Below are 22,726 nucleotides of genomic sequence, written 5' to 3'. Positions count from 1 at the left end.
GACTTGAAATTGGACTTATGAATTCCAGAGGTCTGTTCCACAATTATCCTGATAGCACCCAAGGCCTCATTGAACCTATTTTCAGTCTCTGTCCTTGGATTCTGAAAAGGATGTCATCAGCCTTGGCCTCAATCAGGTACCCTAAATGTCTCAAATGAAGTGGTGACCATCAATCTATCTGCACATTCAGGAAATTAAATCCCTTCCTATGAATGAAGTTGATGGGGCTTTCAAACAGAGCTTTTATAGCTACATAGGTAGCATCAATGGCACCCTCCATTTGCAGCAATCCAGCCACTTGGAAGAACTTGATGGCTGTCTCTTTTTACTTTGATGGGTCCATGAGGAAATGAACAAACTCAGAGGCATTCTGAACAGCATATCATGACATGTCCAATGCTGAGATGAACTACTGACTGACTGATGTGACTAATGTCACCAGTGGTCAACTGGAAGCATCCAGACGCATGAAAGTTAAATGCTGCTGTCACCTTCATAGCCAAACAATGCAGTGCTCCTGTAGTGACTCAAGAAAATCAAGTCAGATTCCAGCAGCTGGCAGATCTGTCATGGTATCAGGAGAAATGCAACCTTCTGCCTAAAGGAAAAATCCAGATAGGTCCTCCTGTGGGTTGCTTGTTGCCTGCGTGCATGAGGTTGCATGCTTCTAGTTTCCATCCTTTCATTCTCTATGTTCTCATCATCTTTCTCGCACAGAAACAATGGAATCCCCAGAGGGAAATCTATTAGTTCATTATATAGAGCTCCCTTTAAATTCTCAGCCAGTTTCACTAAGTTCCTTTAAATGCTCAGAAACTGAGGCACCAGACAGCCTCAGTGCCACCACTTTTATAGCAGCAGTAATTTTCAGGGGTGGTAGGTGAGTGGAAATGCAAGGAAATCTTGTGGGACTCTTGATCATACCTGTTATGTTCATTAATAAATAGACATTCTTATTATGAACACAGCTAGCTTTTGCTAGTTACTTTATTGAGCACATGTGGACCGGTACAGTATCTGTAGAGGCTTCCATCTTGACTGCTGCCTTGTGGGTAGCCTAGCCTCATGGGTAATGTAGTCTTAATATCATACAGCTGGGTAGTGTAGTCTTATACATACAGCTATATACAGCTCTACAGCTCCACCTAGTGTCCACTATAGAATGACATGTTATTGATCGTTACAATACCCTCCATACTTTATTTAAATACGTCAGGCCATGTTTCCACCAGTGGATCAGCGTCACTGTGAGGTCACAGGAGGAAAATCAAGGTGGCCATTATTAGGGGTGGAGTTTTGACAGAGGGCCTCTCTGTCCAAATTTACTCACTAGCCTGCCTGAAGATCACCCTTTTAGAAAGAAAATTCAGACCTGGGAGTTTGTAGTCCACAAGTGTTATATGTCCGCATTTATAATGGAAACTGCCTATGTAGACTTGCCACTGTGATTACACTGTCTTGCCAATGGATGTGCTCCAACACCACCAATGGTGGAAGTCTAATTACAACATGAAAAATTTCCATAGATAGTCCATTATAAATGTGGACCAACAAATTTATAATGGAAAAGTTGACAGAAAGTGCATGCAGCCGTAACATTTTAATATATTATGTAGATATCAATTACCTGTGAAAGTGACTTTAGTTAAAATTTCAAACATTTATGCCTTACATTGTTTTGATGTTTCTAGATTTAAAAAAATGTAAATTACCATAGCTAGTTCTAATATTGGTTCAGTTCCGGGTTTGGGAGGGGGGCGGTGGTTCGTTCCAGTCCTCGACTATCCATAGAGAGCATTCGAGGAGGAGGTAGGGCTTACAAAATGGAACCCTGGCATGCTCTGAATATCAATTAATAGCCTATTCAACATCCATGAGTTGATAAAAAAAAATTAGGGCTCACCAGGATGCCAAAATACATGGGCCTAGAAATTTGTGAACGCCACAAAAGCTGCTGGTGATAACGGCTGCTGAAAATGGTGGCACTGGCAAGAGCAAAAAAATTGGTGCTGGGGACTAATTAACATTAGCCCACCGCTTAACTCACTGTGCAACGTTGTCCTGGTGGCATTCGTTCTGGCAGAAAGCCCCAATGTAGCATGACCGAAGGGTCATTGCAACTAGAACAGCCTGCTCTGAAAGCGAGGCTGTCATTTCAGAAAGCATTGTCAGTCTCTTAAAGGGGCATTGCCTTCTAAAATGGAAAAAAAAACAATGTAAATAATGCAGTTTTTAGCCCTTACAACTCAACAGCCTTCTGAAAAAAAATTAACATTAAAAGGAATTCCCAAATGGGAGTCTTCAGCTCTTAAGGGTGAATTGCCTTCCGCACCTAAAAAAAGGGAAAAGTGCTTCAGTACTAAACACAAATGGCTCAGCAAGCCAGGGAAGGGGCACTCAGGGTCTTGCATGCAGCACTCCAGCTTTGTGCAGGGGGTCAACACTGCAAGAGAGGTCCTCTACCCACAGGGGCCAAGAGGCCCTCCAGAAAGAACGATGTGGGATCACAGCGCTGAGGCCATCACTGCCAGCAGTGTCACCCCCACGACCTGGTTTTGGTGCCCAAAGAAACTTCATGACCTCAGACCACTGGTCAAGGTCAGTGAATGCATCTTCAAGAGCCGTATCCTACCAACTGCACCACTAGCCTCACAACAGTGCTCAATGCACAACTCACCCCCAATCACTCACCTACCAACAATCTGTACCAAACATGAGGCACATCTCCCATTCCTAGCTTCACCTCACCCCCTTGGAAGAGACAGTACTGGCAGAAGCACGGCTGAGCCCTTGGCCACCGGCGGGGCAGAAAGGATACAAGATGCTGGTATCCTCATGTTAGCCTCCTTCTGGCATGCATCTGTTGCTTTCCCGTCCTCCCCTCACAACTCCAACTTTGTGCCTTCCTCATTTCACGTACCCAAGAAATGCAGCCTGCCCAGCCAGTGGATGACCAAGAAGAGGGAGATGAGAGTGAAGAAGGAACACCGTCACTCAATTTCACACTCCCAGGCAACAATTCCTCAAGGTCGACCGGAAAGGCCATTTGCAGTGTCCCCCACTGAAGTCAGCAGCCTTCCACCAGCCATGCTGCAGCCACTGGGGTAGCACTGCGTGACATCAGTAGGATAGGCAAAGGCACACACAAGGCAGTCACTAAGGGAAAGCACAAGGGTGATGAGTTGATTTCTTGATGTCATATTGGATGGATAAATGGATAAAGTTGGATTGGAAAGTTTGCTATGCGGTGGCTTTTATTTCAGCATTGTGGCCAAGAGGATGCTGTGATGGTCAGTAACAGAGTGACAGTAAGGTGTGGGACAAATGTTGAAAGGGGAATTGGGGTTGTGGTCACTGGTACCACAGGTGGATGATTCCATCTCGGATATCCCGGCCAGAAAGGGACTGTCTGGGTTGCATCTTTCCTTCTGCTTCCTCCTCTTCCCTCTGCGAGTGGATGCCGTAAATCTGAAAGCATAAAATGCTGGAAATACTCAGCAGGTCAAGAAGCATCTCAACCTGAGATGTGAACTCTGTTTCTCTCTCCATGGGTGCTGCCTGGCCTGCTGAGTATTTGCAGCATTCTGTCTTCTCAGAGGCTCTCCTTCACCATCCAAGGCCTTGCAAGTGTCCAGCAGCACTCCCTGCACACTTAAAAAATCTTTTAACATGTATTGCACCAAGCCACTATTTCAATAACATTTTTAAAAATCCAATCTAAAAGCTTAAATTCAAACTTACCTGAAAGATGTATTTGTCCCTTTAAGAGGTGCTGATAGCACCTCTGTCAGTCTGCTGAACGCTCAGTTTTCAGAGCGAGCTTAGGACCCATCGCTGACCTCAGCGCTAAGGATGGGGTTCGCTGAGGAAACGTTAAGTTGGTATGATGTCACCCTCTCCTCATTTACATGTCCAGTGCTATCGGCAGCACCAAGGCCTTAACCAAAATGGCAGCCACTGTATCCTGCGCCAGAGAAGGCTGCTATTTTTTGCCGGGACAGTGGTGCAAACGGGTGGCGCTAAGTGGCCCAATTTCTAGGCCATTATCCATATGGAAGTTCTTTATGTGACCTTATGGCCTTCAGTGTCTTCCTGATGACAGCTATCATTAAGGGGAAGAGCTTCGGATTTTCTTCAATTCACCTATATCCAGATATCAAGCTATAACCATGAATCAGTATGATCGTCAGTGATATAGATGTTTTCAGGTTTTGCAACATTGACAAAATATCACCAACCTATAACCAAATCATGTATTCTTTGCAAATTACATTCAGGGTTGAATGCAAGGTTGCCAATATGATGCCGTTCTACTTGACAGCTTAAACCGATCTTTTATTTTTTTTAAAAACAGTTGTGTTAATAAGGGACAAGGAATAACTATGGAGTTTATTATTTTTATTGTAGTTGATTTTCAAGTGATATCATACAAATACAAAATATACAGATTTATTGATTCTTCCTGTCCGCTAAGGAGGTTTAAGCAATGTATTAGGATCCCAGCGATTTAAGGCTTCTGACAATGAAACAAGAAAAAAGGCAGATTAGCAAAACCAACAAAGAACCATTGCATGGTAACATAAAATGAAACTAAAAATAGGGAATACATAGGGGGTGAAATTAATCTTGGGCGGTAGCATAAAACAAGTGAAAGCAAATCGGTAGCCTGCTTTACACAACACTTGGTTTTCTTTTTCCATTGAACACCAATTTCACTCCCATAATGCTCAGTTTTTAATTCTTTGTTCTCATCAAGTCAGTGATGTTAGTGTCGTGGATTGAAGGGCATTCTCATTTCAAGCACTCAGTGTCAACTTCAAGCACACCCAGATCAGGTATAGCACAGTCCAGATACACAGTAAAGCTCTTTTTGTCTGTTCCAGTGATACACAGTAAAGCTCTTTTTAGTCTGTTCCAGTGATATGCCTTAGCTCAAACTTCAGAAGAGCGCCCCTAGTAAACTATTATGACATTTCTATTTCCCACACCCTCTCAGTGTGAATGGAAATTAGTAACAATTAATGCCAAATGAAGGGAAGTTTTGTTCTGTGGACTCAGGAACTGGGTTGTAATTGCCCAGTATCATTTCAGATAGCATCCTTACTGCCAGCAGAGAAAAAAGATTATCCTAATGTCCTATCCTATTATCCCATCAGTCTAGGTTCCAAAGTAAAAGGGCGATGTCTAACCCATTCCACTACCTAATCCCCGGAGTTTTTGTTTTTAATTTACATATTAGTTGTTTATTTTAGGATTGGACTCATTTTAATGAGATTTTCTGGTCAGGTGAGTAGATGCATTTTGCTCTTTTTGGTACAGACAAAAAGTGAGGACATCATTGTTAAATGCTAGAAGATCCTGCAATCTAAAAAAAAAGTAATGATCTATTTCAAAGGGTGCTGCTCTGCCAAGACACAAGGTTGTTTACACAAATTACCACACGATGAGTTTAGCAGTGCCATGAAGGGAAGTGCAGAGTGGAAAATCGGAGGACATCGGAGGACAATCAGCCTCTCCTGCATGGATAAAGAGTGGCATTAGTGGAGATCTGCGAGCAGGTCTATTTCCCACTTATTAACTTGGGATTTAAAAAATAGTCAAACAAAAAGAATCAAATACGTCGCCAAGTTAACTGCTGGTTACTCAACCCCAGACATTTCCAATGCAATTGCAGGAAATGAAACATCTGTCCCTCTGTTATTCCCCCCCCCCCACCCCCACAGTGTGGTCCAGGGCCTTAAACACTCTTTCCATGTAAAACAGCTATTTGCATGTACATTCTTCAATCTAGAATATTTTATTCGCTGTTCACAGTGCAGTCTCTATATTGAGAAACAAAACTAAGATTGGATGACCACTTTGCTAAACATCTTCAATCTTTCCATAAGCATGATCCTGACATCTCTGTGGCTCTCCATTTCTAATCCCCATTCCCCTTATTTTCATAGTGACCTTTCCATCTTTGACCTCTCATACTGCTTCAGCCAAGTTCAAAGCAAACTTCAGGAACAGCAAGACTGATTTCATGATAGTATATGGAAAGGGTGTACCCTCAAATTTTGGTTGTGTGCCATGATGAATTGGGCAAATAGGCCAGAGCGTCCAATTCACAGGCGGGAAATTTCCACAATATTAAAATTTAGTTGAAGTTTGGAGGCTTCACATGAACCAGTAAGAGTTTCATTAGAGTTCTGAAATTAAAGTCAAATTCCACAATGTTTCTCAGCTCATTGCTCTTTCAGTACTGTTTGCCCATCTAAAATGGCAGTTGCTGAGATTTTCTCTGGTCAGAAGTTTTGTTCTTAAAGGTGTGAATGACAATTAAGTATAGCATTACAAAATCTCTCTTTTACTTTCATATAGCTGCTTCTGTACTATATTTGATGCATTAATTTGTTGCTTTTTTCTGCCTCATTCTTGCTTTGCAAGGTTCTATCTGCAGATACTATTTGACACAGCAAAGTTGCTAACAGCAGTTCCTGCATTAGCAGCAACCACACTGCATGGGAATGCCACTGGGCCTTCCAATAGAAGTGATGAATTAGGAGGAGCAAGAGGAGTTCAGGCAGAGGGAATAACAGCACATATGCTTGCACCACTGGCATCTGGCACCTACTCAGCCTCATTCCAAAAGCCAAGTATTCAGACCTAGGTAAACCAACTTAAGTGGACCTATCTTTGCAACCTGTGTTTCAACAGTTATGGGCGGGGGGCGATCTTCAACCTCCGCCCAAAGCCAACGCCAGGAGGCCCGAACCACTTTTGGTTCAAGCATGATTTAAATGCTGTCAGTGAGCTGCAACTCGATGGTTGTGGGAAGGCGGAAGATCGGACAGCTCGGGGTGGGGGGGGGGGGAAGAGTTGATCCAGTAGAGGGCCTTGGATGGGATGGTAGAGGGCCAGAGTTATTTTTTGGGCCAATTTGTACTTTAAAATTGCAATAAGGTTTCTACATCATGCACAGTACTCCGATTTGCATATTTAAGCAGCCGCTCACTGGAAACAGGCGAACCTGCTGTTCCCCCATTTACAGGCGTGCCTAAAAATTGCCTCAGGCGGGTTTTGAGCATCAATGGAGCAGATGTGAAATGGGCAGCTGGTAACTGAAAATCGCCCCATGGTGTCTGCTCAACTCTGACCTCTAAACAAGGTCAACCACAGGGAAAGCTCCACTCACTGCTGTGCAGATTACCACTTCCTTAAATTATTAGGTTGTTGATCTTCAGACTGGCTAGCTGCTCCTGTTCATTAATTGCCATATCTTCAGTCATGTGAGGTGTTTGGCTGGGTTGGGCAGATGTGGCATCATTCTGAGAGGCAATGTCTCATCCATGCTTCCCTTGTTTGGGAAGACACTTGGCCACGGCTTAGGAGAGTCAGGTCTGCTATCAAGTTCACTAGCCTCTCCAAGCTATAAATTGGAGCTCCAGATCTCAATAGCCATAGTCATAGCAGGGTGGTATTTCTATGGGGGTTTTCCTAATCTTCCACTGTACTTTTGGCACAATCTCTGTAGAAACAGAGCAAAAGGCCATTTACGCTGTTTTTTCAAGGTTTCCATCATAGTTACTGTGGGACATCAGGAGAACTCTGCAGAAATTTTACGCCAGTATTTACAAGGGAAATGGCATTTGTGGTTTGCTCTCAGGGCTTCCATACAGATTGCCTTGGAGTTGCCACTTGCTCCATTTGGCAGTGTCCATTCATCAATTGGTTGTGTCTGATGATATATCTGAGAGCTTGGCATTGCTGACCAAAAGGTAATTTTTGTGTTGGGGGGATGGGGGGAGATAAAAATGGAGAGCATGTAACAAATTGGAAAAAATATACACAAGTAACACAATCCCACTTATCATTAATCTGATTGCCTACAAAGCTAACTGGAAACTTCCTTTTAATTACTTTCAAATCTAACCTATTCCAATTTTATTCAAAGGGATACATGCAAATTAATAGGGCAATTATGGTAAACAGTTAGTAGTCACACATGCAAAAACAACCACACTGTAATAGTTATTTTGCAGGGTCCACAGTCACCTACGCAATCTTAGTGATTCATACACCTCCAATATTTAGCCATTTTGATACAAACATAAAGAAAAGAGAGTGAGGGACATCTGACCTAATAACAAAGTGCCAGTAATATCATTTCCTTCAAATGCCATGCAAGCATACAGCTAAAATCCAGCCACAGTGAGGATAGGATTCCAGCCAGGATCATACAAGGAAAGGTGGATTACAGTTTAAATAGGTGTTTCAGTGATAAAGCTGCATCTTTTTTCTCCCATTGTATTGAACCTGCTGATCCAAAGGGCTGCAATTCCTAGGTCTGACTGATACACATGCATGAACAAACCCATCAATTAATTCTTGCCAATCACACGATACATAGACTGATGGAACATAGTAATGTTATTTTTGCATGCCTGGTAGGCATATACATACACATATCAATGGAACACTACCGTCATCGGTTTGTGCTTCCAGATATCATAGAAGACACAGAAACAGTTTAGACACATCCAGACAGTCACTGGAATTATAGGAGTATCCTCCCAGTATCACTTACAAATAACAAGCAATGAACGCCTGGATTGTCACTTACTTTTGAGGGCTTTTTGCCTTTTGGCTGCCACGATCAGTACCTCCTGCCTAGCAAAAGGAAATTGCTTCAACAATTCATTAAATTTGTCTGCTGACAGTGAATATAGTTTGCAGAGAGTTACTGCTCGTACGGTTGCTTTCCGGTAACCTTTAGTGAGAAGACAGATCTCTGAAAATCAATAAGAATTTTAGTAAATAATATCAGCTATATTTTATTTTTGCAGTTTGTATCAGTACGCCTATTGACACACAATACAATTTACAGTTCCGTGGAAAAATGTTATGGGTTTACCTCTGGCTAAAAGGTTATTGGCCTGGATTTTGCTCTCAGCGGCGAAGGAACGGCTCTTGCCGTTCACCTCGCGTACAGTTGCCTAGAGACTTTTCGCGGGCTTTTCAGTGAAGATTTCTACTAATCTGGCATCTGATCCAGTACAATGCCCTCTACAGGGAATCTGTGGCATGTGAGTAGGTCAAGCAGCAGCGAGGCTCTTCAACCAATCAGATTGAAGAATCCTCACCGCGACACGCAGACTGCAAACCAGGAATTAAAAAACAGGAAATATAAATTACATTTAAATCATGTACAAGAAATGAAATAAAGATTGGGACATACAGATGGGATTAGGGGAGAGAGATAAAACAGAAAAACAAAAAAAATTAAATTTAAAAAGAAATCTGCAACATTCATTTTCTTCTGAGGGAATGAGACTCCACACTTGTAAAATTATGCTTTCAGGGCCAGAGAGGTTCTTCAATAGTAATTATCATTTATTATGCTGTTAAAAACTCACTTACTCCTGAATACGCTAGCCCTAATTTTATCAGCCATTTTTAGTGCGAGACTAGTGGATTATTACCCTAAGTTCATGCCATTACAGTGATTTCAGTGCTGAGTCTATATATGAGGACTGCAACAATGCACCCTGTGGAGGAGCAGGGTATCTCTGACAGAAACTTCTGGATTTCCGCATTTAACTGTGCATGTGCGGACGCCAGAAGTTGCTGTCCGATTTACCCTGTAATAACGGTGATGCAGTTGGTCTCGCCATTATTATTTCAGCAAAATCTGGGCCATTATGGTGCCCAGTATAGCTATTTTTTAATACATGCAGTAAATATATATTATATTTTAACCTACACAATTGAGGCATTATAATAAATAAATAAATAATACCATCACTAGAAAGGGAAGGGACTAACAGCTGGCCCAGCGTGAAGTGCAGGTAAAGGGGACCCTGCAATATTATTCCTCCCCAATGTGCCAACATGCAGCTGGAATCCAGATCTACTGGGGACAAGAGTCCAGGTATGTATGTAAGAAAGCTTTTTACAATTTAAACAGTTTCAGACAGATATTCTGTGAAGGAATAAGTCATATTTCAGAAACATACACCATCATATGAACAGAATTCTGATTTTATTAATACATGACATACTGGGTTTAAAAGTCTGGAAAGCCTCGGAGACACAGGCTGCAAACAGAAAACAGGCTTCTGAGATGGGATGGTTTGATAACACAAAAGTTGTAAAACACCACAAGCTTTTGAAATGGGAATTAGTTAAAAATACTAAAACAATGGCCCTATTGAAATAGCAGTTTGGCGCTTCCAGAAGGTCTGGAGTTTGGGAGAAACACAATGGAACGACCCAAGTAAAGTGTTATAAACTAACACTTTGAACAGGAACGTTAAAAGAGGCATGTGCCTTTGAAAAGATGACATCAAGTAAAAGAAACACCTTCTGGTCAAATAGTTTTTATGTTAAACTTGGAAGACAGGAGACATAATTCTTAATACAACCATTGAGATAGCTAGAAAACAAGTAAACACCCTAGTTGAAGTGTCTTTAATTTACATGTTGTAAATATGATACCAACAGAACACTCTGAAGATATGACTTCAATAGATGCACCAAGCAATCACATGGTTTTTGTATTGAACTTGGAACACCACAGAGACACAACGTCTGCTAATAACCAGTTAAGCCAATATTAAGAATTGAATGGAAGACCTTCGATAAGAATGACATCAAAGAGATAAATCTGTTGTAGCCATTTTTTGATAAGTTTTTGGAACACCTAAAGGTAGAGTCATAATTATGCATGCAGCAGCTAAATTGACAGTAAGAATAGAAAAAAGTCAACAAAGAGATGACTAGAGATAATTAGCTTACATCAGCAGAAAACTTCAAAGGATAAACCACCAAAAGAAGGTATAAAAGAGCTTTTCAGATAGATAGTCAGAAGTCGCTGGAAGGGGCAAGCGATTCTCGGCTTCAGAACCACTCTGTAAGCCTACAACTCTGAGTCTCGGGTAATCAAGGTATTTGATTTTGGTGGATATCCTGGATTAGAATTAAGAATAAGAAATGTAAAAATGTATGAAGTTAAGATTTGAGAATAAGGATCTCTGAGGATAAGAAATGTAAGCTATTTGTTTTTGAACTGTTAATGTTGCGATTGACTCAAAAGCTGTTAACTGTATGTCGGATCTTAAATAAATCTATATATTTTTAGAATTGCCTCAAGTAGTATTTCTGTATCAATCTCGCGAACTCAATTTCTGTACACTCTTTTGTGAGGAGTTGCAGAATTCTGGGGGGTATTCCGGACCCTCATAATATCCAGAAGGTTACAGTCGAGTTAAACTTATTAAAAGTGCTATCTGGAGGACGGTAACATCTTCACGTCGTTCCTTTCCTTTAGGAAGACATAGTTTGAACTTTTAGACCCAATTAAGCGTCTTATAGAATACGGCTATCTTTAACTTTAATTGAAGGTGAACGTCTGGGAAATACGCCTGATCTGGGGGTAGCCCGAAAAGGGCTAGGACTAGCAATTATCCCTTCAATTCCATCTGGCAATAATTATAGCACCCACTTATCACAAGTTAATGATTTTCCAGGTAGTAAGATTACATTGAGCAGTTTTAACCAGCAGTATTAGTATCAGTTCATATACTCCAATGTATAATTACCACAGTGATGAATGCTGATGAACTAAAAACAGCAATTTTGCAAATCAAAGATGGAGATGTGGTGGAAATGCTTTGTAGTCTTTAAATGTAAGAAATACAAACTGACTACAGGCACCAAACTATGTGAAATGCCTGGCTTATAAAATAGTAAACAGCCTCTTTATTAAGTTAAATTGGACTTCCTGATGCTGCAAAACTGGTGCTCTTCATCCAATGTAAAATTGGCTATCATTTTAAAACGTATATATAGCATTAAAGGCAGAACATGCCCTGCATGATAGTTGGCTGTGATAAGTAAATACTTAAATTATAATTGAGCAAGCAATTGAATATAATTGATGTTTTGTGATCCTGAATGCCTGCCAAAATTTATATAAGCTTACTATAATTATTTTTATAATATTGTATTTATTTAATTAGTCAGGTAAATGTTGTCTGGAAATACTGGAAAGTTATTGGGGGGAAAATGTGGTTGTTTAGCACCTCCGGGGAGCGCTAACAGGGCGCTAGGAACTTAGCGCCTGAGCGTGGCGATTTTAGCGGCGCTCTCAAAATTGACCAGTCATTTTGCGGTAGCGCTAAACACTACCGCTACGATCTCCTGCGCCCGCAGATCATGACGTCAGTCGAGCATGCAACGCCCTGGACCGGATATTGAGTCGCGCCCCCTGTCTTATCGCCTGCCGCTAAGAACAACAGGTAGAGGGGAACGTTTTCAAGTAGGGAAGGGGCTGAGGGAGCGCTATTTAAAGGCGGGCGCTTCCTGCCTTCTCTTGTCTGCGAAATTTTTGGAACACGCAGGTTGAGAGGGAGAGAGAAGTCTGGAGAGATTCGACGCTATCCGAAGGAGTTTTGGCTTCTGAGAACCACTTTGGAGGTTCCTAAGCGCCCAACTCTTTCCCTGGGCCTATCCATTAGTGCTTCCAACATAATTGCTTTAGAGGTTTCTCCAGGCCAAGATTTAAGGCTGCAATGAACAGGGTGTGGCTGGCCAGCAAGATGGCCCCTCCCCTTTAAGAACTGGACTGCGCCAGTCTATCTGGCTTCTATGGTAACTGACATCGCCTGAGCTTCGGTAGCGTTCTGAGGTAGCACCTCGCTCCCTGACGTTAGCGCCTTAAGAGAAGTGTGTAGTGCTTGATTTAGTGCTCAAATCACCTCCAGGGGTGATTTTTGCAGTCGGAGGCGATAATTAGCGCTGGGCGCTAAACTTTGCACCCGGACGATATTAACGCCCCAAAATGGGCGATACCCAATTTTTCCCCCAGTGACTCTCTGATCGTCCAACGTTAATTGTATGTTTAAAAAACTACTTCAGCTGTTAATCTTATGTTATTGTAAATCTGGAATATAGAGAAAAATATGAACCTCAAATTTGCACAGGCCACAATCCTGGCAGTTGGACATCAACGAAACAGCAACTCATTTACATGGGGCTGGTGGGTGCCGGCACCACTATGAACAAATACTCTGGTACCCGCTGCCAACTGTGGGAGTTGGGTCCCCTTGCACGGAGAAACAATTTTTCCACCCTCTTCAGCTCTCTTACAGAGGTGGTTGATCATTTTTTTAAAACAAATTGTACCAATTCATCATTTTACATCCTCATCTCACTGAGCACTGGCCTCCAACTTTATGTGGGGTATTACTGAGGTTGCAGAAGAGGGGAACACCGGCATAGGGCGTCCCCACCCCGTGCCTTCTGACATGGAGAAGCGTTTGAGGTAGACAAAGGTTTCACCCCAGACAAGACTGCCCAAAAACTCCTAGCATATCTGGGTCCTGGCCTATTTCTGGGTCCTTTTAGATTTACGAACGGAATAGAAGGCCCGTGCAAATTCTGGGCTATGGTTTATAAACTGTATGATTACTGTTTGAGAGAGACCACCGGAGAGACCCATCATGTCGGGGTGGGGGCGTGTGGGGTTGAACCTATTGTGTTCTTCAATCAATTTTGAGCAGAGAAAATCAGTTTGATGTTATGTTTACATTTTACTATACCTATACTCAGTACTGGCACAGCAGGAGATCCTGTTACCTTTTTGCTTCACAAGAGCTGTGCTAACATTCTGATGTATTTTCAGTGCTGCATATATATATTGGCTTTCAATGCATCAACATTGTGCTTCAATACCATAATAGTTTTGGCCTTAACAAGCTCTCATCTGTGGTTTGACATTTGGTCTACCGAACCAAAGGATGGCATAGAATGAGTATACTTAAAATACTTAATGTACTGCAATTAATATAATTGTTATACCTAGGTCACATACCATCGGCAAGGGGAGGAGCCACAAAAAACAGAGGTGCATGACTGTAGGGAACATGGTTTGCTCATGGGAATTGCTGTGAAACCACTGAAAGGAAAAATGGTGCTTTCAAGAATCCTAATTGCAACAACTGGTAGTAGCACTGGTGGGACAATATCACTTGCAAATCAAACAGCTGTTTAAAAAATGTCATTAGACCATCTGAAGTAAAAAGGCAACCCTAGAAGTATAATACCCCCAAGATTTGAGCCAGTGCAGGGGTTGTTGGATGGTGAACCCTGGGCCAATCTTCCCCTCCCTACCCCAAGGGCACGGAGACCAATTATACCGCTTCCCCCCCCCCGCCCACCCATCACTACTGACCTGACTGAAACAAGCTAACTCATAACTGACTTAAGAACAAATCTGGAACATTCGTAATCTGTATGGCTCAGCTACTCACGACTGTAGCCCAGTAAAGAGACATTGAGAATGCAACTCGCTTCCTTTTTCTATTTAACCTGATGAAAGGGTTGCAATTTCAAATCCTAGTCACACAACAGATCTATAATGTCCCACAAGTTAGAGTATTCCTGTGGTGGCAAAAATGATGCATCTTTGTTTATTGTTTCTACAAATATAGGAATATATTTTTGGTCTAAAGTTAATTAATCTGTAGATGTAAAGTAGTACTTCTACAGCCAGTTCCTGTTACATAATAGAGAATTTAATATGTTACTGTGGCGGAGCCACTGAATGACTCTGGGCAACTGTATATAATTCCCTTTAACGATGTTCTAACACCAGCCTAAGCCTGTACCATTGTGTTAGACATTGCTGTGTTTTGTATATAGTGTTTGTATGTACGGGGCGTGGCCCCTTTAAGAGCGCGGGAAAACACGGGCAAGCGCGATGACGTCACGTCGCAAGTCACGTGACCGCCCAAGCGCGGGAAAACGTGATGACGTCACGACGCAATCCATGGGACTGCCCAGGCAGTCCTCGTGGAACCTCCGTTGAGCAAAGACCTGTTTGATTGCCCTCCTGTATTGATCTCAGCAAGCTGTTTGAATTCGTTTAGTCTTACATTAAAGACCTGTTTGATTGATCTCCTGAGTCGACTTCAGTTATTAGTTAGGAATTTGTCAATTCCTACATTGGTGACCCCGTTTTTTGTGAACGTTTTCACAAAAGAAGAACACAGCATGGAGGCAAACGCCATTTCGCTTAAGCTACCGCAGTTCTGGGAGCAGCAAGCGACCTCGTGGTTCATTCAGGTTGAGGCCCAGTTCACCCTGAGGAACATCGATGCGGATCAGACCAAATATCTTTATGTGGTCTCCGCACTCGACAGCTCTGCCGCCTCTCGGATCGTCAGCCTCCTCGAAAACCCTCCAACGGAGTGCAAGTATGAAACCCTCAAAGCGCGGTTGCTGCAAGTTTTCGGGCTCACAAAATCAGAGCGCGCCCGACGATTACTCGCTATGATTGGCTCGGGGACTCCAAGCCTTCGGAGTTGATGAGCCAAATGCTCACACTCCTGGGCTCAGAACCGGAATGCTTCCTATTCCGTGAAATATTCCTCAGCCAACTGCCTGAACAGGTGCAAGCTGCTCTGGCCAGATCCGAAGTTGAAGACTGCGCAGCACTCGCTGCAGAGGCGGACAAAATTTTTGCGGTAACGCAGCAGTACTGCGCCGCCACAAGGCGCCCATCCCCCACAGACGCTGCCCCAGCTCGTCAGCCTGCTGGGCTGTGTTTCTACCACGCGCAGTTCGGCGTGAAGGCGAGACGTTGCCGCCCTCCCTGCAGCTTTCCCCCCCCCAAAAAAACAACAACTGCGACCACCGAGGACCGGGTCTAATGGGAGCCCTGCGGCCGCAATCGGCAACGCGGGCAAGTTGCTTTTCATCACCGATACTCTCTCCGGTCGTCGTTTTTTGTGCGACACCGGAGCGCAGTGCAGCATTTTACCCGCGTCTGCCCTCGATGTGCAGACAGGGAATCACGGCCTCGCCCTTGAAGCGGCCAATGGCGGAGCGATTCGGACCTTCAGCAGACGGTGAGTGCAGGTGTGCTTCGGGGGCCAACGTTTTCACTGGGAGTTTGTTACGGCCAAGGTTTCTCAACCCATTCTCGGCGCGGATTTCCTGTGCGCCAACAGCCTCCTGGTCGACGTGAAGAACCGGCGGCTGATCAACGCGGCAACTTTTAACTCTATTCCTTGTTACCGTAGTAACACTACGTCGCGCACCGTCGCCTGTGCTTTCCTGACTCCGGATGAGTTCGCTCGCCTGCTCGGCGAATTTCCTGACCTGACAAGACCCACGCTCTCCTCCACAGCTACGAAACATGGTGTGGAACACCACATCACCACCAACGGCCCCCCAGTCTACGCGCGGGCCTGGCGCCTGGAACCTGGCAAGATGGCGGTCGCAAAGGCGGAGTTCGCGACCATGGAACGGTTAGGGATTATTCGCTGGTCGAATAGTCCCTGGTCTTCACCCCTCCATATCGTCCCAAAGCCTGGCGGCGGATGGCGGCCATGTGGTGACTATCAACGCCTAAACGACGCCTCCACTCCTGATCGGTACCCGATCCCCCACATCCAGGATTTCTCTGCACATTTGGCAGGGAACACCGTCTTCTCGAAAGTGGACCTCGTCCGGGGCTACCACCAGGTCCCGGTTCATCCGCAAGACATCCAGAAGACCGCAGTCATCACCCCGTTCGGCCTCTTTGAGTTTTTACAAATGCCGTTTGGGTTAAAGAACGCCGCCCAGGCTTTCCAATGCCTGATGGACTCCGTGCTGCGAGACCTCAAGTTCCTCTTCATCTACCTGGACGATATTCTAATTGCCAGTCCTACTAAAGAAGAACATATCTGTCACCTACGCACCCTTTTTCGACGCCTCAGCCAACACGGCCTGATTATCAACCCGGCCAAGTGTCAGTTTGGCCTGCACCAAATTGATTTCCTGGGGCATCGCATCACCTCAGAGGGAGCGGTTCCTTTGCAAGCGAAGGTAGAGGCGGTGACATCCTTTCCACGCCCACAAAACATAAAGGCCCTGCAGGAATTCCTAGGCATGGTAAACTTTTACCACCGTTTCATGCCTAAGGCAGCACTACTCATGCAGCCCCTGTACGAGGCCCTCAAGGGCAAGACTGGCAAGAACCCGGTAGACTGGACGGATGACATGGCCCGAGCGTTCACCAACACCAAAAGCGCCTTAGCCAACGCTACCATGCTGGTGCACCCGCTGCCAGGAGCCACCATCGCCCTCACCACCGATGTGTCAGACTACGCAATCGGCGCCGTGCAGGAGCAGTGGGTGAACGGGTCGTGGCAGCCGTTGGCATTCTTCAGCCGTCAACTACGGTGGAACGAGAGAGCATATAGCATGTTCGACCGGGAGTTGCTCGCCCTTTTTCTGGCCAGCCGCCATTTTCGCTTCCTTCTGGAAGGCCGTCCTTTCACCGCCTTTGTGGACCATAAGCCGCTAACCTTTGCCATGGCCAAGACCGCCGAACTGTGGTCATCCCGACAGCAACGTCAACTGACCGACATATCCGAATTCACCACAGATATACAGCACGTAGCCGGTAAGGACAACCTGGTGGCAGACTGCCTCTCCTGCGCGACCGTCAATACGGTTCATTTGGGCATCGATTACGCCCTCATGGCAGCGGACCAAGCCTCGGACCCAGAGGTCCAAGCCTACAGAACGACCGTCACTGGCCTCCAGTTGGCCGAAGTCAAGTTCCATTCGGCAGGTACCAAGCTGTTGTGTGATGTCTCCGTACAGGACCCTCACCCTGTCGTTCCGGTCGTCTGGCGCCGCAAAGTGTTCGACACCATACATGGGTTGTCACACCCAGGAATGAAGGCCTCTCAGAAGCTGATGTCAGTGAAATTCGTATGGCATGGCATGCACAAGGACGTCCGCGACTGGGCCAACACCTGTGTGGTCTACCAAAAGGCCAAAGTACAGTGCCACATCAAAGCTCCGCTGGCCACCTTCACAGTTCCGGAGCGATATTTTGACCATGTCAATGTGGACCGGGTAGGACCACTCCCACCCTCCCATGGTTTTTCACACATCTTGACCATGGTTGATCGCACCACCAGATGGCCGGAGGCGGTTTCCCTGTCGTCCACTACTTCGGCGGACGTGGCCAGGGCGTTCATTTCCACCTGGGTCGCCCGTTTCGGAGTGCCCGCAGATATTTTTTCAGACGGGACCGCAGTTTTCCTCCGAACTCTGGAATGCAGTGGCCCAAGGACTCGGTGTCAAATTACACCGCACCACAGCCTACCACCCACAGGCAAACGATCTCTGTGAACGCTTCCACCAATCACTGAAAGCCGCCCTGAGGGCCAGCCTCCAGGACGCTGGATGGGCAGACAAGCTACCATGGGTCCTGTTGGGCCTTCGCACGGCCCCCAAAGAAGACCGTCACTCTTCATCAGCGGAGCTGGTGTATGGTCAGCCGCTGCGAGTTCCAGGGGATTTCCTACCAGCATCGACGAAGCCATGGTCCGCGTCTGCCCAGCTTACTAGTCACCAGGAGGCGGCCAGATGTTTTGCGCCGGTGCCCACTTCGCACCACGGGCTACAGAGTTCGCACGTTCCCACGGAGCTTCACAAGGCTGAATACGTTTTTATTCGCCATGACGCACATAAGGATCCACTCAAGGCCCCGTATACTGGTCCCTTCCACGTGTTGGAGGCAGGGGACAAAACCTTCACGGTAGATGTCGGTGGTAAACCGGACCACATTTCGGTCGACCGCTTAAAGCCAGCACATTTGGACCTTGACCGCCCCGTCGAGACAGCACAACCGCCGAGACGAGGTCAGCCACCCATCGCCGTTACGGCAGACCAAGTGCAACCGCCTGCCAGACCGCCAGCCACCCAGCAGCCTCCGCCTCAGGAGTACAGGAGTCATTCTGACAGGCTCGTCAGACCCCCTCACCGTTTGACTTTGTCCGTTAAAGCGAATTCTGGGGGGGCGCATGTGGCGGAGCCACTGAATGACTCTGGGCAACTGTATATAATTCCCTTTAACGATGTTCTAACACCAGCCTAAGCCTGTACCATTGTGTTAGACATTACTGTGTTTTGTATATAGTGTTTGTATGTACGGGGCGTGGCCCCTTTAAGAGCACGGGCAAACGTGATGACATCACGTCGCAAGTCACGTGACCGCCCAAGCGCGGGAAAACGTGATGACGTCACGACGCAATCCACGGGACTGCCCAGACAGTCCTCGTGGAACCTCCGTTGAGCAAAGACCTGTTTGATTGCCCTCTTGTATTGATCTCAGCAAGCTGTTTGAATTCGTTTAGTCTTACATTAAAGACTTGTTTGATTGATCTCCTGAGTCGACCTCAGTTATTAGTTAGGAATTCGTCAATTCCTACATTACTTGTTTAAATGGCCAAGCTTTTAATTTTAAAGCTTCTGAGCTACAGAGAGTTCCATGTTTGTTCCACAAGTATCATCTGTGTTTGAATTCTATGAAATGAAAGCCAATCTATATAATTACAGTTCTAGTTTGTTTATGTATTTGTGTTCAAGATCTTGAAAACAGGTTGGTCAAGTTATATGGCACCAATCAATGAACCATGCCTGCCTGGGGTTTGTGATTTTGATTGACAGCTGTGAGACAGGCTTGTGCGAAGGGGTGGGGTCACTGATTGGCTATAGTCCTTTGATTGACAGTTCTGTGGCCATAAGATGTTTATCAGTGGTTGCCTTAACCCAACTAGACAGTCAGTTTGTAATTATCAGATAAACTAGGCTACTTTGATTCCAAGGCAGGGGTGCACTACATAAGGGTTTGAATGTTTCCTTTATGTCTTGATGACCAAAATTGAGCAACAATAACAAGGTGCTGTCTGGCCAAAGCACTGTGTAATTTGAGCAAATCCTCTCTAACTTACACTACAATGATTTGGCAATATACTTTGATATTCTTTTTACTTTGTAATTGCTGCTCTAGTGACTTGACATAAGTGTCAAGTATATGAACAAAGTTATTTTTTTTTAACTTCCCTTTTCGCTATTTCCACATAATATCTATGGGGGAGAAATTCGGTATAGCCCTGTTTGGGGCGCCGCTATCGGCCATGCGCAAAATTTAGCGCCTGCCGCTAATTATCGCCTTCGACTGCAAACTTGGCTTTTATCGTCCCTGGAGGTGATTGGAGCGCTAAATCAGGCGCTACACACCTCTCTTAAGGCGCTAAGGCCGAGGAGCGAGGCGCTACCTCAGAGGGCGGGTGCAGCGCAGGTGCTGTCACTTAGCGATTGAACACAGACACACTGGCGCCGGTCAGTTCTTAAAGGGGAGGGTCGATCTTGCTCTGCAGCCACACCCTGCTCATTGGAGCCTTGAATCTCAGCCTGGGCAGACCTGTGACTAAATCTTGCAGTCAAGGACTATCGAGAGGGCCAGGGAGTGAGCACAGCGCTTCAGCGAGCGGGCCTTGGAGGCTCTGGTTGGCGCGGTGGAGTGCAGAAGATCTATACCATACCCAGAGAGTGGCAGGAGGCCTTTGCCACGCGAGTACAGAAGAGTGTGGAGGGAGGTGGCTCAGAGAGTCTCCTCAAGCGGCATGGTGCCTAGGACCCGTATCCAATGTAGGAAAAAGTTCAACGATCTCACTCGGGTCGTCAGGGTGAGTGCCTTTTTTTCAAAACCTCTCCATCCCGCCATCTCAACCTCACTTTATGGCCAGAGGGTCTTAAAAGCCCCAATGCCCAACACTCAGCCAACACCTATGGCCCTTTCATCAAACACACACGCACATTCCACACTTTGCATACAGTAAGGGCTATTCAACTATGGGAGGCACATCAGGCAAGACCATGGCTGTATATTTACACAGACGCCGTCCTTTTTCTTGCAGGCCAAGCTATCTCATAATAGGAGACAGCAGCAACGGACTGGTGGAGGGCGGCCTGTAAGATTCGCAAAATTTCTACATTTTCCCAAAAGTTATTAATAAGAAAAGGGACCCTGCAGGGACATTTTAATGAAAAAGGGTACCCAAAATGGCGTCCGCGCCTCGTGGCAGAAAGCCTGTGAGATTTTAAAACTTACTCTGCAACACAGGCAGCTTGTGGAGAAATCGAAACCCAAGCTGCAGTTTCTGTGAAGAGAGACTTTGTGTTTTGAAAGCAGACAGGACTTTGAATTATGTATTAGATCAAATTGGAGACGAATCTAAACCCAGTTAGGCCTATAGTTAAGGCCATCAAGCCGTCTGCATATATAATCGGCAACAGATTAAGGAAGCCATCGAGGCCGGACAGACCCATCAAGGTGCATTCATGACAAAACAAGTCAATTATCGGGCTGGTAGGGGCGATTACCGGCCATCTAAAAACAGTTAGAGTAGATTGCCACCGTTATTTAAAATAGCCCGCCAAAATTAAGACAAAGAACGAACCTGATTTGGCGCGCAGATAAGGGCCATCCAAAGAAGTATAATTGTAGGCCCACCGGCAACCTTCTCTGTGCTCTGCTCTCAGCCTTGCTCCGGCTCCGGCCCCTCGTGGCTGCTGCTCTTTCCCCGTCCCGCGCTTACCCCCTGGCCTTTGCCTGTGCCTTTTCCCCACTCCATCTAGGATCGCCCAGGCACTGCATCGGGTAGACACGGACAATTTTGGCCAGGCGAGGGGGGGACGAAGTGAAGAAGACGACGGAGAAGACGAACTGAGGAAGACGACTGAAGACAGGCTTCGAATCATCGGGCCTTCAGCCTCAGCTGACCTGCGACTATCTTCATGCAAACTCAAACTGTCGGCCGAGGAAGAGAAACCGCCATCCCAGCAAGGTAAAGTACCCAAGCAGAGACTTTAACTTTGGGGTATGTGTACCTGGACAACGCCCTTGCAGCACTCGGAGACCACGTGACGACGGCAGGCTCCAGAGAGCACCAAGAGCGAACCCCGAACCCCACCGCTGTTTTGAGTTCAGCAGACTCCTTTTATTGGTGAGCATGAAGTTCTGACCCCTCATGGCTTAATCTAGTTAGGTATAGGGGGTGGGATAAGGATAAGGGGATTGTTAAGATAGTTGTTTTCCCTCGATGTGCCGTGTGTTCCCCATTCCCTGTATAAGTATAGTTATTCTTTTGTATTTTGCCTGTAGAAGTGTACACTAGTAATTCTCCATAAGATTGTATTAATTTCCTCTTCAATAAAATCTTGGTTTTTGTTTACATCCAACCACTTGTCTACTCGAGTCTTCTCTGTACCACCGCCTTGTACCTAAGTCCGGTGTCTAGAACCCAGGGGCGTGGGAGCGATTTGAACTGCTCATAAACGGTCAGAGGCATAACTGACTGGGCGCACACGCCACCCCACAGCGACCCCCTACAGGCCTCAGCTGCAACCCCTCAGCGATCTTGAGGTGCGCGTCCAGGGGATTGTGGCAAGCCGGGTGATTGGTCCCATCGCCACTGGAGACGCCGACCCCGTTCTGGACAGCAATGGTAAGGTCATCACCTTTTTGTCCTCTCTCCTTCCACTTGTTCCTCACAACACCAGCCTTTGACATTTTCAATCCAAATTACTAAATCGCTGCACTCATTCCTCCCTTGCTGACACCCTGTCCTCACGCTAAAGCCACTCTTGTACCTCCCTGCTTTCAGATGGTGATTCACCAGGTGAGGAGACGGGCCCTCAAGCTGCCAGTGGGAGTGAAGCTGAAGGCCAGGAGGAAGAGGAAGCCGGAGCATCAGCGCCACCCTCTCCCGAGGAAGCCCATGCCCACACTGGGAACATGCCTTCCCTGGAGGGGAGCAGGGGGGAATGGTCTGATGAGGGTGAAGCTCCAGGACCCAGCGGGCTGCAGCAACGCGATGGGGGTAGGGAAGCT

At 45.8% G+C, this 22,726-nt stretch overlaps 1 protein-coding gene across 1 annotated transcript in view; it reads right to left on the bottom strand.

The window, feature by feature from the left end:
* Positions 1-4,383: 4,383 nt before the first annotated feature.
* The window catches only part of LOC147107646 (potassium/sodium hyperpolarization-activated cyclic nucleotide-gated channel 2-like), a 206,419-nt gene continuing 188,076 nt past the window's right edge, over positions 4,384-22,726 (bottom strand). The window contains exons 10-11 of the mRNA XM_086006852.1: positions 8,606-8,773; positions 4,384-4,516 (exon numbers count right to left, since the gene is read on the bottom strand). Coding sequence (XP_085862978.1) covers positions 4,470-4,516; positions 8,606-8,773 — 215 coding nt within the window. The 3' untranslated portion in view covers positions 4,384-4,469. The remainder of the gene's footprint in view (positions 4,517-8,605; positions 8,774-22,726) is intronic.

Source organism: Somniosus microcephalus, chromosome 14, assembly GCF_052327205.1.
Source record: "Somniosus microcephalus isolate GS21.2 chromosome 14, FLI_Smic_1.0, whole genome shotgun sequence".
Taxonomy (NCBI): domain Eukaryota; kingdom Metazoa; phylum Chordata; class Chondrichthyes; order Squaliformes; family Somniosidae; genus Somniosus; species Somniosus microcephalus.
The sequence above is the reverse complement of the archived record's forward strand: the minus strand, read 5'-3'. Positions and strand labels throughout refer to the sequence as shown.